We start from the raw sequence: 12,113 nt of genomic DNA on the forward strand, positions 1-12,113 counted from the left end.
GCGGAATAAATATTAACTTATTTAAGAAACACGTTGGATTTCCACCGCCAGAATTGGCACCCCCCTCCCTCGTGGGAAAGTGGCCAGCCTGTGGCCTTAGCAAGGGCAGACCTGGGTGATGCCACCACCAGCGCCACGGGCTCCACAGAGCTCCCCTGCCCCCTGTAGGTCCTCAGCACTCCCCAGTTCCCCACCCCACCCCCACCACACTCCTTGGCAGATCGCAGATAGAAAGTTCTGCTAGGAAAAAGCCAAGCTCACCTTGGCAGCCAGAACCACACGGTATCGTTCACACACTGAAGTCTGACCCAGGGCTCCTGGCAGGGGTGGGGCGGGGCGGGGCCCCTGTGAGAGAGCTTCCCAGCTGGGCCGTCACTTGGGGCTGCAGAGGGCGCTGCCCCGCCTCACCTGCTGTCTCTCTACCTGTGTCCCTGCCTGAAGGCTCTGACCCCAGGCCTGCCCCACGTCCTGCTGGCCTCAACTGCAGCCCCAGTGCAGACCCGCTTCCCCCACGACCCCTTCCCCCTGAGAGCAGGAACAGAGGAGGGCCGGATCATGGTGAGGGGCTGTACCCAGGGCAGGGTTGGCTCCCCGACAGCGTCTAGGCCCTGCCATCCACTCAGCAAAGCAGGTGACCACGGCAGCAGGACAGCGGCCGCCTCCGGGCTGGCCCAGGTGGTGGGAGGTGCCATCCGGGACTTATGTGGCTGAGGCTGGGGCCTATTTGCTCTAACCCGGGTGGGCAGCGAGTCTCCAGTATGGGGGGCCCCGGGCTGCAGCCGGCCCCTCCCCCGATCCCCACCTGCCTGGCCCAACCCAACCCAGAGGTGGTAGGGACTCTTTCTGGTGGAGACTCAAGGAACTGCAGGACTCCAAAGAGCAAGCAGCCCCCCCAGGTTGGGAGGAGTGGGTGGGCAGAGGTGGACCTGGGGCGCTAGGGTCTGTGACACTCCTGCCTGTGATGTTGGCCTCAGTCCCCACAAGGAGAAGACGCTGCACCCAGTTGGACCCAGGGCTGCTGCAGTGGGTCTTGCCCCTGGCCCAGGCCCCACTCTCTGTGCCAAGGACGGGTCATGGGTCAAGGGTTAGAGGACAAGAGGGCGGGACAGTTGACCAGGCTCTGTGCAGAAGCAGGGACATGGACCGCAGTCCTCACCCAGCTCACCTGGGAACAGAGGTCCTCCAGGTCACCCTGGGGACAGGGTGGGGATGCCAGGGAGTCCCCATTCTCCGCTGAGAGTCTGGGCTCACCTGTCAGGCCTCCCAGGGACTGCCTGCCGGGCTGGGTAGTCTGGATTGTTAGGACAGGGCCCTGGGGCGGGGACAGGCTATAGGGGATGATAATCTGGTTCTTGACTCATTGCTGGGTATCTCAATCCGAGAATCATCTCAATGACTGTTGCTTTACCTGTCATGAAAGTTACTTTTTACCTCACCAAAAAGACAAGCCAGGGTGCAAGAAAGAGGCCCTGGGCTCGAGGGGCAGGGCAGGGCCATCCCCACAGCCAGGTGGGTGCCCAGGGGTGGGGGACCCACAGAGACGGTGGCTGCACCCAGTCGGGCCCTGGGGCCCTCCCCTCCCTCAGCGACACCCGCAGCCAGAGACAGGCAGGACCCCATCTGCTCTCCATGCTCTTTAATGAGTGTCAGCAGCCCTGAGCTGGGCGGGGAGGGGGCTGGGGCAGGGTGTGCAGGGCAGGGAGGGGTCAGCAGAGAGGGGTCAGCTGGGAGGGGGCTCACTGGGGGTGGGCAGCAGGGAGGGGGCCGGGGAAGGTGCAGGAAGGTCGCCTCCGCGGCTGGAAGCAGCGGTGTGGGGACAGGGGGCAGGCTCCTCCGCTGACCCGGATGGTGGCCTGGGGACCAGGCTCAGGGCCCCTGGGGGACGAACTGGTGGATCCAGTCCAGGTAGGAGGTGACGCGGGTGTAGATGCCCGGCCGCTTGGGCTTCGCGCAGCCGTCGCCCCAGCTGACCACGCCTGCCTGCAGCCAGGTGCCATTCACCTTGCAGACCAGGGGCCCTCCGGAGTCGCCCTGCGGGTGGGGGGGGGGGGCTCAGTGCAGCTGCGGGGGGTGGGGGGGCTCAGGGCGGCTGCGGGGGGCGGTGGGGGCTGTGGGGGCGCTCACCCACCTGGCAAGGGTTCCTCCTGCTGTCCCCGGCACACAGCATGTCCTCCCGCACGATGGGGACACTGTCCCCCGTGTACAGGCCAGAGTGGTACTTCCTGTCACAGACACTGTTCTCCACGACGGGCACCTTCACCTGCTTCAGGGGGAATGGGGGCGGCAGGCGCCCTGCGGGGAGGGGGCGGAGGGAGGCAGCATCAGGAGGGAGCAGACGGTGGGGACCCTGGTCCCCAGAGGAAACACCTGAGCCTGGGGCCTGGCCCCGCCCCATCCTGGGGTCCCCAACACTCACTTCTACTGTCCACGTCACCCCAGCCCGTCACCCAGCACTGCGTCCCCGGGGGGAAGGTCTCCGACGCAGGGGGCAGCGTGACCGGCTGGACGTGGCAGGAGATGCTCACGGGCTCGTCCAGCTCCAGCAGGGCGATGTCCGCCCCGTTCTCGGTTGTGTAGTAGTTGGGGTGGGGGATGACCCTGCTGATGGAGAGCAGCTGGTCCTGGTAATACAGGTGCTGCTCCCGCAGCTGCACCCTGAGGTATGAGGGGTCTCGGACTTCCCTGGGGACAGAGACGGGCCCCTACTCAGAGCTGAGCCACCCTCGGGACACCCAGGAGCCTGGGTGGAGCCCCAGCGCACCCCACCCGCAGGCCCCCTGGAGACTCACGGTCCGACGCAGTGGGCCGCGGTCAGCACCCACTGGGGGTGGATCAGGGAGCCCCCGCAGAGGTGCCTCCAGTACCCGCGGCTGACTCTCAGGCTCACCTGCCAGGGCCACCTGCTCCCAGGGGCATCCTGGCCCCCGACGATGCCCGCGCGCTGCAGGGCCTGGCCTGGGGCTGGAGCAGGAAGCCTTCAGCCCTGGGCTCCTCTGAACCCACCACCCGCCCCTGGGCTTGTGGGGGTGGGGGAGGGCAGAGACCCTGCGGGCCCGGGGTCAGGACTCACCAGGGGCCACGGGGACCAGGCTCAGCAGGAGGGCCAGCGCCAGCAGAGGGAGCATCTGCAAGGAGCAGGGAGGGGTCTGGGGTGTGGGGTCTGGGGGTGTGGGGTCTGGGGGTCTAGGGTCCGGGGATGTGGGGTCTGGGCTGCGGGGTCTGGGGGTCTGGGGTCTGGGGGTGCGGGGTCTGGGTGTCTGGGGTCCGGGGCTGTGGGAGTGCAGGGTCTAGGGTCTGGGTCTGGGAGTCTGGGGTGTGGGGGTGTGGGGGCGTGGGGTCTGAGGTCTGGGGTCTGGGTCTGCGGTCTGGGGGTTCAGGTCAGCTGGTGCAGGGGCTGGGGCTCTGGGGTCTGGGGGTGCGGGGTCTGGGAGTGTGGGGTCTGGGGGTCTGGTGTCTGGGTCTGGGGTCTGGGCCCTGGGGTCTGGGGTCCAGTGGCATGGGGCCCTTGATCAGGGGGTCTGTCCAGGCCGGGGGTCTGGGGCCTCAGTGCTCAGCCACCCGGCTGCACAGTGACAGCCGATGTTGGGGTCCTGCTGGGGGGCTCACCTTGGCAGGTCCAGGCTGCTCTTGCCCAGCCCGCTCTCTCTGCCCCTTTATCCTCACAGACAACCAGAGGGTCAGGGGAGGGGGCGGGTCCTCCGATCCAGGGGAGTCGGGACGGAAATGGATGACTCAGACCAGAGCGAGTCCATCTGGTCAGGAAGGGCCCTGCCGCCCCTGTCCACGCCAGCAGACCCGATTCCTCCATGTGGCCCCACATCTATCTCTGGCTGTTATCTGAGAAGTTAACTCTACCATCAGGGGAGCCGTGTTATCTGGGGATCTGAGTTCCATTCGCACGGGACGGGCTGAGGAGGGCTCAGCTGACTGGCCACCCCTGCCCGGCCCACAGTTCACGGTCTCAGAGTGGAGGTCTGACTGCAGCTGTGGCTCTGGGCTGGGACCTCCGAAGAGGACGTGGGGAGCACAGCTGGACCTGGGGCACTGGGGTCTGCAGACCTCCGAGGAGGACGTGGGAAGCACAGCTGGACCTGGGGCGCTGGGGTCTGTGGACCTCCGAGGAGGACGTGGGGAGCGTAGCTGGCCTGGGGCGCTGGGGTCTGCAGACCCTCCTGCCTGTGACCGTGGCCTCAGTTCCCACAAGGAGGAGACACTGAGCTGGGCTGGACCCAGTGGTTCTTGACCCTGGCTCAGACTATGGCCTGTGCTCTCCCTGCCAGGGAGGGGTCATGGGTCAAGGGTCAGAGGGCAGAGAGCCTGGAGAGCCCGTGATGTAGGCCAGTCAGGATGGCCACAGCCCTCACCCAGCTCACCTGCAGTCAGGTGCTGGCTGAACAGAGGTCCGCTAGGTTGTCCTGAGGGCAGAATGGGGTGAGGACCAGGAGGCCAGAGAGCCGGGGAGTCCCCATCCTCCACTTCCCGAGCCTGGGTTCACCTGCCTGGCCTCCCTGGGGTCCCGGGACGCAGCACGTCCAACCGGCCGACAGGGGCAGCCCTCTGGGTCGGGTCATCCTGGCTGGTGGTCTGCGGGGCAGTGGGGGAGGCTCGGGTCAGGGGGAGCTCTGCAGGGGAAACGGGACAGTAGCCCCGTGCTGCGGAGTCACCTACACATGGGACCTGCCAGGCTCCCCCAGTGGCTGTGAGAAGGTGTCATGACTGCAGGGTGATGCCCAGAGTGTTAGGAGAGTCGCCCAGAAAGAGACTCACAAACACAGTCCCCTGTTTTCAGGAGACAGAGAGGGGGCCCTCCTAGCACATGTTTCTGCAACAACTGTGTCCTGTGTGGGAAGAGAGGTGAGCCCTGGTGCTCACAGAGAAAGTATTCAAAGTGGATCCGAGGCCTCAGTGTAGACATTAAGACTGTGAAACACTGGAGAGCAACTATAGCAGGAAATCCTGACCTGGAGGAAGGCGAGGGGACTCAAAAACCACCAAGAGAAACAGAAGAACCTGGTGAGTTTCTGAAGTCAGAGTTTTGAGTTTCTGAGTCAGAAGAAACTGGCCTTCGCCAAATTGAAAACTTATGCTCTGAAGGACACTGTTAAGAAAGCAAAAGTGTAACCCACCTGCTGAGCAGAATATTTGTGCCGAAAGTGCCAGGTAAAGCCGGGAGAGAAGGAGGCTTACAACCCCTCAGACGACACCCAACCGATTTAAAGGGGCAGCAGCTTGTGTAGACCCTTGCTCAAAGGTTAAGTACTACCGAGAAGCACCTTCTTACTCATCGGGAAAGTGCAGAGAGGAGGAGCTGCCACCACTCACCCTCTGAAATGCAGGACACCCGGGCTCTGCCCACTGCCTCTCCTTGCCCCTTCCTCTGAGCTGGGTGGTCGGGTGGGCGCTCGCTCGAGAAGGGGTTAGTGTTGCAGAAAAGAGAGGAGGGTGCCAGCCAGAGCAAAAGGGCTTGTGTTCAGGCAAGGCTAATGGAGATGGGAGGGTAATGGACACGTGGGCACTGACCAAATAAGTCGATGGATTAGGGGCAGAACCGGGTTTTACCCACCGGAGAAGGCAGGACATAGGAGAGGGGCTTGCAGTAAACCCAGAGGTGTGGAGCTGGGGTTGGGGAAAGCTGGTGGCTTCAGTGTAGACACAGGGGGTATGAGCCCGCGTATGTGCTCATGCGTCAGCCCACGTGTACATGTGTGTGCCTGTGTGTGCTCATGCGTGAGACCCTGTGTGATTCCCTAGCTGTGTCCCTGGGAGCACCCAGGAGCCTCAGTGTCATTGTCACCGGAGCACATGGGTGCGTCTACACAGCTTTGGAAAGTTTTCTGTAAATCTAAACCTGTTCTAAAAAATTACATTAAAGAAAAGAAATACAGAGTAGGGTTTGAGGCCCAGCTCAGCCCTGTGACTGGCGTCTCTGTGCCAACCCGTCCCCGGGTCCTGTGGGCCCCACCGCAGATCAGATGGGCACTGCCCCAGCTGCCCGGCCTGGGGCAGCCCCTTCCTAACCGTCCTCTGCCTGGCCAGGGTCTGATGACTGAGCTGATTAGGCCCCTGGTAAGGGCTGGGACTTTCCTGCCCCTCCTTCCTGCCCCAGCCCCCTGCCCAGCTCCTACGCACAGGCTGCGGGTCCTCCGGGAAGCTCGAGATCAGCGGCCCCCTCTTAGGTGTGGGGGAGCTGAGGCACAGGGTTGGGTGGGGAGCTGCCTGATGATCCACGGCGGTGGGGGGCAGAGGCTGTGGAAGGCACAGGCTTGTCTCCTCCCCACCAGCCCTGGGCTCAGAGCCCTGGCCCAACAGCACGCGCTCTGTGTTTGATCAGCTGATGGATCAGGACGACAGAGGCGCTCCTCCGCTCTGAGCCCATGGGGGCTGCACACCTAGGAGAGTGGCCTTGGGGGAGGCACCGGGGTGGGGAGAGCTGGAGCCCAGGCTGCCCCTCCCAAGGCCCAGGAGGCCTGGTGTGGGGGCAGGAGAATCAGTGACCAGGGTCTGCTGGAGGGATGCCTGAGATGGGGCCCAGGCAGCCCCGGCCTGTGTTGAGGTGTGCTCACGTGAGAAACCCAGCTGGGTACACCCCTAGGACCTGCGAGAGAGCCAGCCAGGGGCAGGAGCGCCCCAGAGCCAGGCTGGCATCCCAGCAGAGTGGGGGCAAGGCAGGACTACCCTAGGGCCCAGGAGGTGCCACATGGATGGCGGCATGGGAGAGGCCGGGGTCAGGAGGCCGTGAGCTGAGGAGGGCGGATGGGCTGCAGGCCCAGGGGAGAGTAAGGAGGCGGGGTGGGTGGACACAGATGGGGCTCACCCTGGCCTGCAGGCAGGGGACGGGGTGCTGGGCCTGGGGGGAGCGTCTGGGGAAGGTGGCTCTGGCCTCTCCTGTCCCCTTGCCTTCATGTCCCTCGGCCCGTCCCGTGCGAATGGAACTCAGATCCCCAGATAACACGGCTCCCCTGATGGTAGAGTTAACTTCTCAGATAACAGCCAGAGATGGATGTGGGGCCACATGGAGGAATCGGGTCTGCCGGCGTGGACGGGGGCGGCAGGGCCCTTCCTGACCAGATGGACTCGCTCTGGTCTGAGTCATCCATTTCCGTCCCGACTCCCCTGGATCGGAGGACCCGCCCCCTCCCCTGACCCTCTGGTTGTCTGTGAGGATAAAGGGGCAGAGAGAGCGGGCTGGGCAAGAGCAGCCTGGACCTGCCAAGGTGAGCCCCCCAGCAGGACCCCAACATCGGCTGTCACTGTGCAGCCGGGTGGCTGAGCACTGAGGCCCCAGACCCCCGGCCTGGACAGACCCCCTGATCAAGGGCCCCACGCCACTGGACCCCAGACCCCAGGGCCCAGACCCCAGACCCAGACACCAGACCCCCAGACCCCACACTCCCAGACCCCGCACCCCCAGACCCCAGAGCCCCAGCCCCTGCACCAGCTGACCTGAACCCCCAGACCGCAGACCCAGACCCCAGACCTCAGACCCCACGCCCCCACACCCCCACACCCCAGACTCCCAGACCCAGACCCTAGACCCTGCACTCCCACAGCCCCGGACCCCAGACACCCAGACCCCAGACCCCCAGACCCCAGACCCCCAGACCCTGCACCCCCAGACCCCGCACCCCCGGACCCCACACCCCAGACCCCTCCCTGCTCCTTGCAGATGCTCCCTCTGCTGGCGCTGGCCCTCCTGCTGAGCCTGGTCCCCGTGGCCCCTGGTGAGTCCTGACCCCGGGCCCGCAGGGTCTCTGCCCTCCCCCACCCCCACAAGCCCAGGGGCGGGTGGTGGGTTCAGAGGAGCCCAGGGCTGAAGGCTTCCTGCTCCAGCCCCAGGCCAGGCCCTGCAGCGCGCGGGCATCGTCGGGGGCCAGGATGCCCCTGGGAGCAGGTGGCCCTGGCAGGTGAGCCTGAGAGTCAGCCGCGGGTACTGGAGGCACCTCTGCGGGGGCTCCCTGATCCACCCCCAGTGGGTGCTGACCGCGGCCCACTGCGTCGGACCGTGAGTCTCCAGGGGGCCTGCGGGTGGGGTGCGCTGGGGCTCCACCCAGGCTCCTGGGTGTCCCGAGGGTGGCTCAGCTCTGAGTAGGGGCCCGTCTCTGTCCCCAGGGAAGTCCGAGACCCCTCATACCTCAGGGTGCAGCTGCGGGAGCAGCACCTGTATTACCAGGACCAGCTGCTCTCCATCAGCAGGGTCATCCCCCACCCCAACTACTACACAACCGAGAACGGGGCGGACATCGCCCTGCTGGAGCTGGACGAGCCCGTGAGCATCTCCTGCCACGTCCAGCCGGTCACGCTGCCCCCTGCGTCGGAGACCTTCCCCCCGGGGACGCAGTGCTGGGTGACGGGCTGGGGCGATGTGGACAATGGAAGTGAGTGTTGGGGACTCCAGGATGGGGCGGGGCCAGGCCCCAGGCTCAGGTGTTTCCTCTGGGGACCAGCGTCCCCACTGCCCATCAGGGAGCCAGAGTGTGGAGACCCTGGGGAGGAGAGGTGGTAGCGGCCCGGTGTGCTGAGAGCCCAACAGACAGACGAAACTCTCGGGGTGTCGGGCAGGTCCCTCAGCACCTCTGTGCCTCAGTTTCCCCTGCCATGAAATGGGTACAGCTGCAGTTGGTATTAATGGGTATGCTAAGAGGAAAGAGGAAAATCGGACACATGAAACGTCTGGTTAATGATAACCTTGGGCTGGGCAGCTTGCATCTCGGTGCTGTGCCCATGGACAGGAGACCAGACACCTGCGGGGGTGTGGGAGAGCTTGAGTGCCGCTTGGGCACCCCCTCCAGCACACCACCTCTGCTCCTGTGTAAAGGGCTTGTGCTCATTTGAGCCCCGCTTCAGAGCACAGCTGGGAACACTCAGCGTGAACAGCTGCCCAGTGTTGCACGCTCGGCGTCCTGCAAAAGGACCCTGCTCCTGCGATCGGCCGAGGGTGGCAGAGACGGTGGCATGCTGCCCAAGCGCCCCGGCACAGAAGGGCAAGCTGAGTCCTGGGTCCGGGGCTGGCCCAGAGGCAGGGCCGGGTGGTGCCCAGAACCTAGCCCATCCTGGAGGCAGTGGAGCTGAAGGAAGACTGGGCCTCTGCTCTGCAAATCCCAGGACCGCAGCCCTTCCCTTCCCTGAATGAGCCTTAGATGAGGCCGAGAACCCATAGCCTCACAGCCTCGCAGTGGGAGGGAAGCCGAGCTGCAGACCCTCTGAGAAGCGGTCTCAGCAGGGCTCTGGGGTCACGCCCCACCCCTGCCATCAGGGACAGGGAGAGCTGAGCCCCTGGCCCACGTCTGCCTCCCTCCGCCCCCTCCCCACAGGGCACCTGCCGCCCCCGTTCCCCCTGAAGCAGGTGAAGGTGCCCGTCGTGGAGAACAGTGTCTGTGACAGGAAGTACCACTCTGGCCTGTACACGGGGGACAGCGTCCCCATCGTGCGGGAGGACATGCTATGTGCCGGGGACAGCAGGAGGGATTCCTGCCAGGTAGGTGAGCGCCCCCACAGCCTCCACCGCCCCCCCACAGCCCCCACCGCCCCCCGCAGCCGCCCTGAGCCCCCCCACCCCCCGCAGCCCCCACCGCCCCCCGCAGCTGCACTGAGCCCCCCCCCACCCGCAGGGCGACTCCGGAGGGCCCCTGGTCTGCAAGGTGAATGGCACCTGGCTGCAGGCAGGCGTGGTCAGCTGGGGCGACGGCTGCGCGAAGCCCAAGCGGCCGGGCATCTACACCCGCGTCACCTCCTACCTGGACTGGATCCACCAGTTCGTCCCCCAGGGGCCCTGAGCCTGGTCCCCAGGCCACCATCCGGGTCAGCGGAGGAGCCTGCCCCCTCTGTCCCCACACCGCTGCTTCCAGCCGCGGAGGCGACCTTCCTGCACCTTCCCCGGCCCCCTCCCTGCTGCCCACCCCCAGTGAGCCCCCTCCCAGCTGACCCCTCTCTGCTGACCCCTCCCTGCCCTGCACACCCTGCCCCAGCCCCCTCCCCGCCCAGCTCAGGGCTGCTGACACTCATTAAAGAGCATGGAGAGCAGATGGGGTCCTGCCTGTCTCTGGCTGCGGGTGTCGCTGAGGGAGGGGAGGGCCCCAGGGCCCGACTGGGTGCAGCCACCGTCTCTGTGGGTCCCCCACCCCTGGGCACCCACCTGGCTGTGGTGCTCTGGTTTTCTTTGAATCCAACACCTTGACACAATGTGAGGCATTCCCTGGAAACAAGCTTGAGACCTAACCTATCATGTCATTGAAGTGTAATAATGTAAACATGATGCAAGATACATAATATAATATATGTGATACACAAGATGTTTAAAAAATGTATCATATACTACATTGTGGGGCTTGCCAGGTGGCGCTAGTGGTAAAGAATCTGCCTGCCGATGCAGAACGTAAGAGACACAGGTCCCATCCCCAGAGGACGGCATGGCAACCCACTCTAATATTCTTGCCTGGAGAATCCCATGGGCAGAGGAGCCTGGTGGGCTATAGTCCGTGGGGTTACAAAGAGTCGGACACGACTGGAGCCATCTAGCACGCACACACGCATACTACGTTGAGGGAGTAAAGGCATAATCAATACTCAATATTTTAAATTATTGTAAAGAGTAGCATCCTTTGGCTGCTTCACTTTATAGACTGCATTTATGTCATTGCTGGGGTGCGGGGTTTGCCTTAGGGCAGCTCTGCGTTTCCCCGGCGGGGAGGCTTGGAGTCCTTAGGTTCTTCCCGTCATTTTGAGGTTTTTGATGAAATGACTGCATTAACCCTTTCGCAGTTGCTGAAAATTGTTTTTGTTGGCTTTGTAAAGTTGAAGGTGTTTGTGTTTACAGATTGAAGATTCGAACTGTTGCACATGCGCACACAGATACACGCATGCACACACATGTGTGCACTCACACATGTGGACATACTTTGATATTAATCCTCTAGGACTGATTTCCACATTAGGTTCCAGAACCAGGGAGGCAAGACCGCCTTTGCGTTTCCCAGTCCTTTCCTGCCCCGCCAACCTCGGGCCCTGCAGCCCCGCTAAGGCTGGGGGGCCGAGGGGCACTGGGGTCCACCTTGCAGAGCCCCAGAGGTCAGGCCCTGGTCTGCAGCCAGACTCTCAACTTCTGACTCTGACTTGAAGCCACATACTGGGTGAGGTGCTGAAGCTGCTCATTCTCCCTCTTAGTCGCAAGTCATTTTTAATCATAAATGTAGCACGTCCATGTCTCAGCTCCCCCACGCCTAAGAAGGGGCCGCTGAGCTCAAGCATCTCGGAGGACCCACAGCCTGCACTTAGGAGCTGGTCAGGGGGCTGGGGCAGGAAGGTGGGCAGGAAAGTCCTGGCCCCTCCCAGGGGCCTAATCAGCTCAGTCATCAGGCCCTGGCCCGACAGAGGACGGTGAGGAAGAGGCTTCCCCAGGCCGGGTAGCTGGGGCTGTGCCAATCTGATCTGTGGTGGGGCCCACGGGACCCAGGGACGGGTGGGCACAGAGACACCAGTCACAGGGCCTGAGCTGTCTCCATGGGGCTCAGTCTGGACCTCAAAATGACACCCTCCTGAGAAAGCCCAAAGACTAGGGTCCTGGAGGATAAAGGAGGGGAGACAGTGTGCCCGGCAGGAACCAGGGAGGGCTTCCTGGAGGCGGTGGCACTGGCTCTAATCCCTGCCCATTTGGGGACAAAATTCTTTGCAGCCAGGATGCTTGGGGTCTGACCTAGCCCTGCTGAGTCGTCCACTTGCTGCCACGTGACAGTGTCCACATGGGGACAGAGGGAGGTGACAGGTCCTTCCTGCCTCCCTGCAGAAGGAGGGAGCTCCCCAGACCACACAGCAGACAGCAGAGATGTGGGCTCTCAGGGCATTTTTCCAGGGATGGCACCCCAAGGGCAGGCCAGCTGTGCAGCTACGGGAATCCAGGCTCTCTGCCACAGGTTTTAGGTTTGCTGGGGGATGGGGTCCTGGCAGGCTTTTGACAATGATCCTGGACTCCTCCAGTGAGGGGACAGGCCTTCCCAGGCCGGGACAGGCTGCAGCAGCAGGGCCTGTCCTCCACACAGGCGGCCTCAGACGCGGACAGGAAGCAGGTTTCCACCAGGCGACTCCAGGGCCACAAGACCCCCTCCAGGCCCCTTCCGGCC

The 12,113-nt window shown here is 63.9% G+C and overlaps 2 protein-coding genes across 2 annotated transcripts; one reads left to right on the plus strand and one right to left on the minus strand.

The window, feature by feature from the left end:
- Positions 1–1,628: 1,628 nt before the first annotated feature.
- On the minus strand, positions 1,629–3,688 carry LOC133063978 (tryptase-2-like). Its single transcript, XM_061153915.1, has 6 exons — positions 3,607–3,688; positions 3,071–3,125; positions 2,790–2,961; positions 2,417–2,682; positions 2,129–2,292; positions 1,629–2,031 (listed from the first exon to the last, which is right to left on the minus strand). Exons 2-6 carry the CDS (start codon positions 3,123–3,125, stop codon positions 1,867–1,869), a joined length of 822 nt encoding a protein of 273 aa, XP_061009898.1. The 5' UTR covers positions 3,607–3,688; the 3' UTR covers positions 1,629–1,866.
- A 3,444-nt stretch (positions 3,689–7,132) lies between these two features.
- LOC133063979 (tryptase-2-like) lies at positions 7,133–10,013 on the plus strand. Its single transcript, XM_061153917.1, has 6 exons — positions 7,133–7,214; positions 7,667–7,721; positions 7,831–8,002; positions 8,110–8,375; positions 9,312–9,475; positions 9,609–10,013. Exons 2-6 carry the CDS (start codon positions 7,667–7,669, stop codon positions 9,771–9,773), a joined length of 822 nt encoding a protein of 273 aa, XP_061009900.1. The 5' UTR covers positions 7,133–7,214; the 3' UTR covers positions 9,774–10,013.
- The last annotated feature ends 2,100 nt before the right edge of the window (positions 10,014–12,113 follow it).

This window comes from Dama dama, chromosome 10 (genome assembly GCF_033118175.1).
Source record: "Dama dama isolate Ldn47 chromosome 10, ASM3311817v1, whole genome shotgun sequence".
NCBI classification, from domain to species: Eukaryota; Metazoa; Chordata; class Mammalia; order Artiodactyla; family Cervidae; genus Dama; species Dama dama.

Coding starts and splice junctions, on each gene's coding strand:
- LOC133063978 (XM_061153915.1), bottom strand. CDS start 3,125: ATGCTCCCTCTGCTGGCGCTGGCCCTCCTGCTGAGCCTGGTCCCCGTG. Junction 2,962..3,070: donor CCTGGTCCCCGTGGCCCCTG/GTGAGTCCTGAC, acceptor TTCCTGCTCCAG/CCCCAGGCCAGGCCCTGCAG. Junction 2,032..2,128: donor GCAGGAGGAACCCTTGCCAG/GTGGGTGAGCGC, acceptor CCCCACCCGCAG/GGCGACTCCGGAGGGCCCCT.
- LOC133063979 (XM_061153917.1), top strand. CDS start 7,667: ATGCTCCCTCTGCTGGCGCTGGCCCTCCTGCTGAGCCTGGTCCCCGTG. Junction 8,003..8,109: donor GCGGCCCACTGCGTCGGACC/GTGAGTCTCCAG, acceptor CTCTGTCCCCAG/GGAAGTCCGAGACCCCTCAT. Junction 9,476..9,608: donor GCAGGAGGGATTCCTGCCAG/GTAGGTGAGCGC, acceptor CCCCACCCGCAG/GGCGACTCCGGAGGGCCCCT.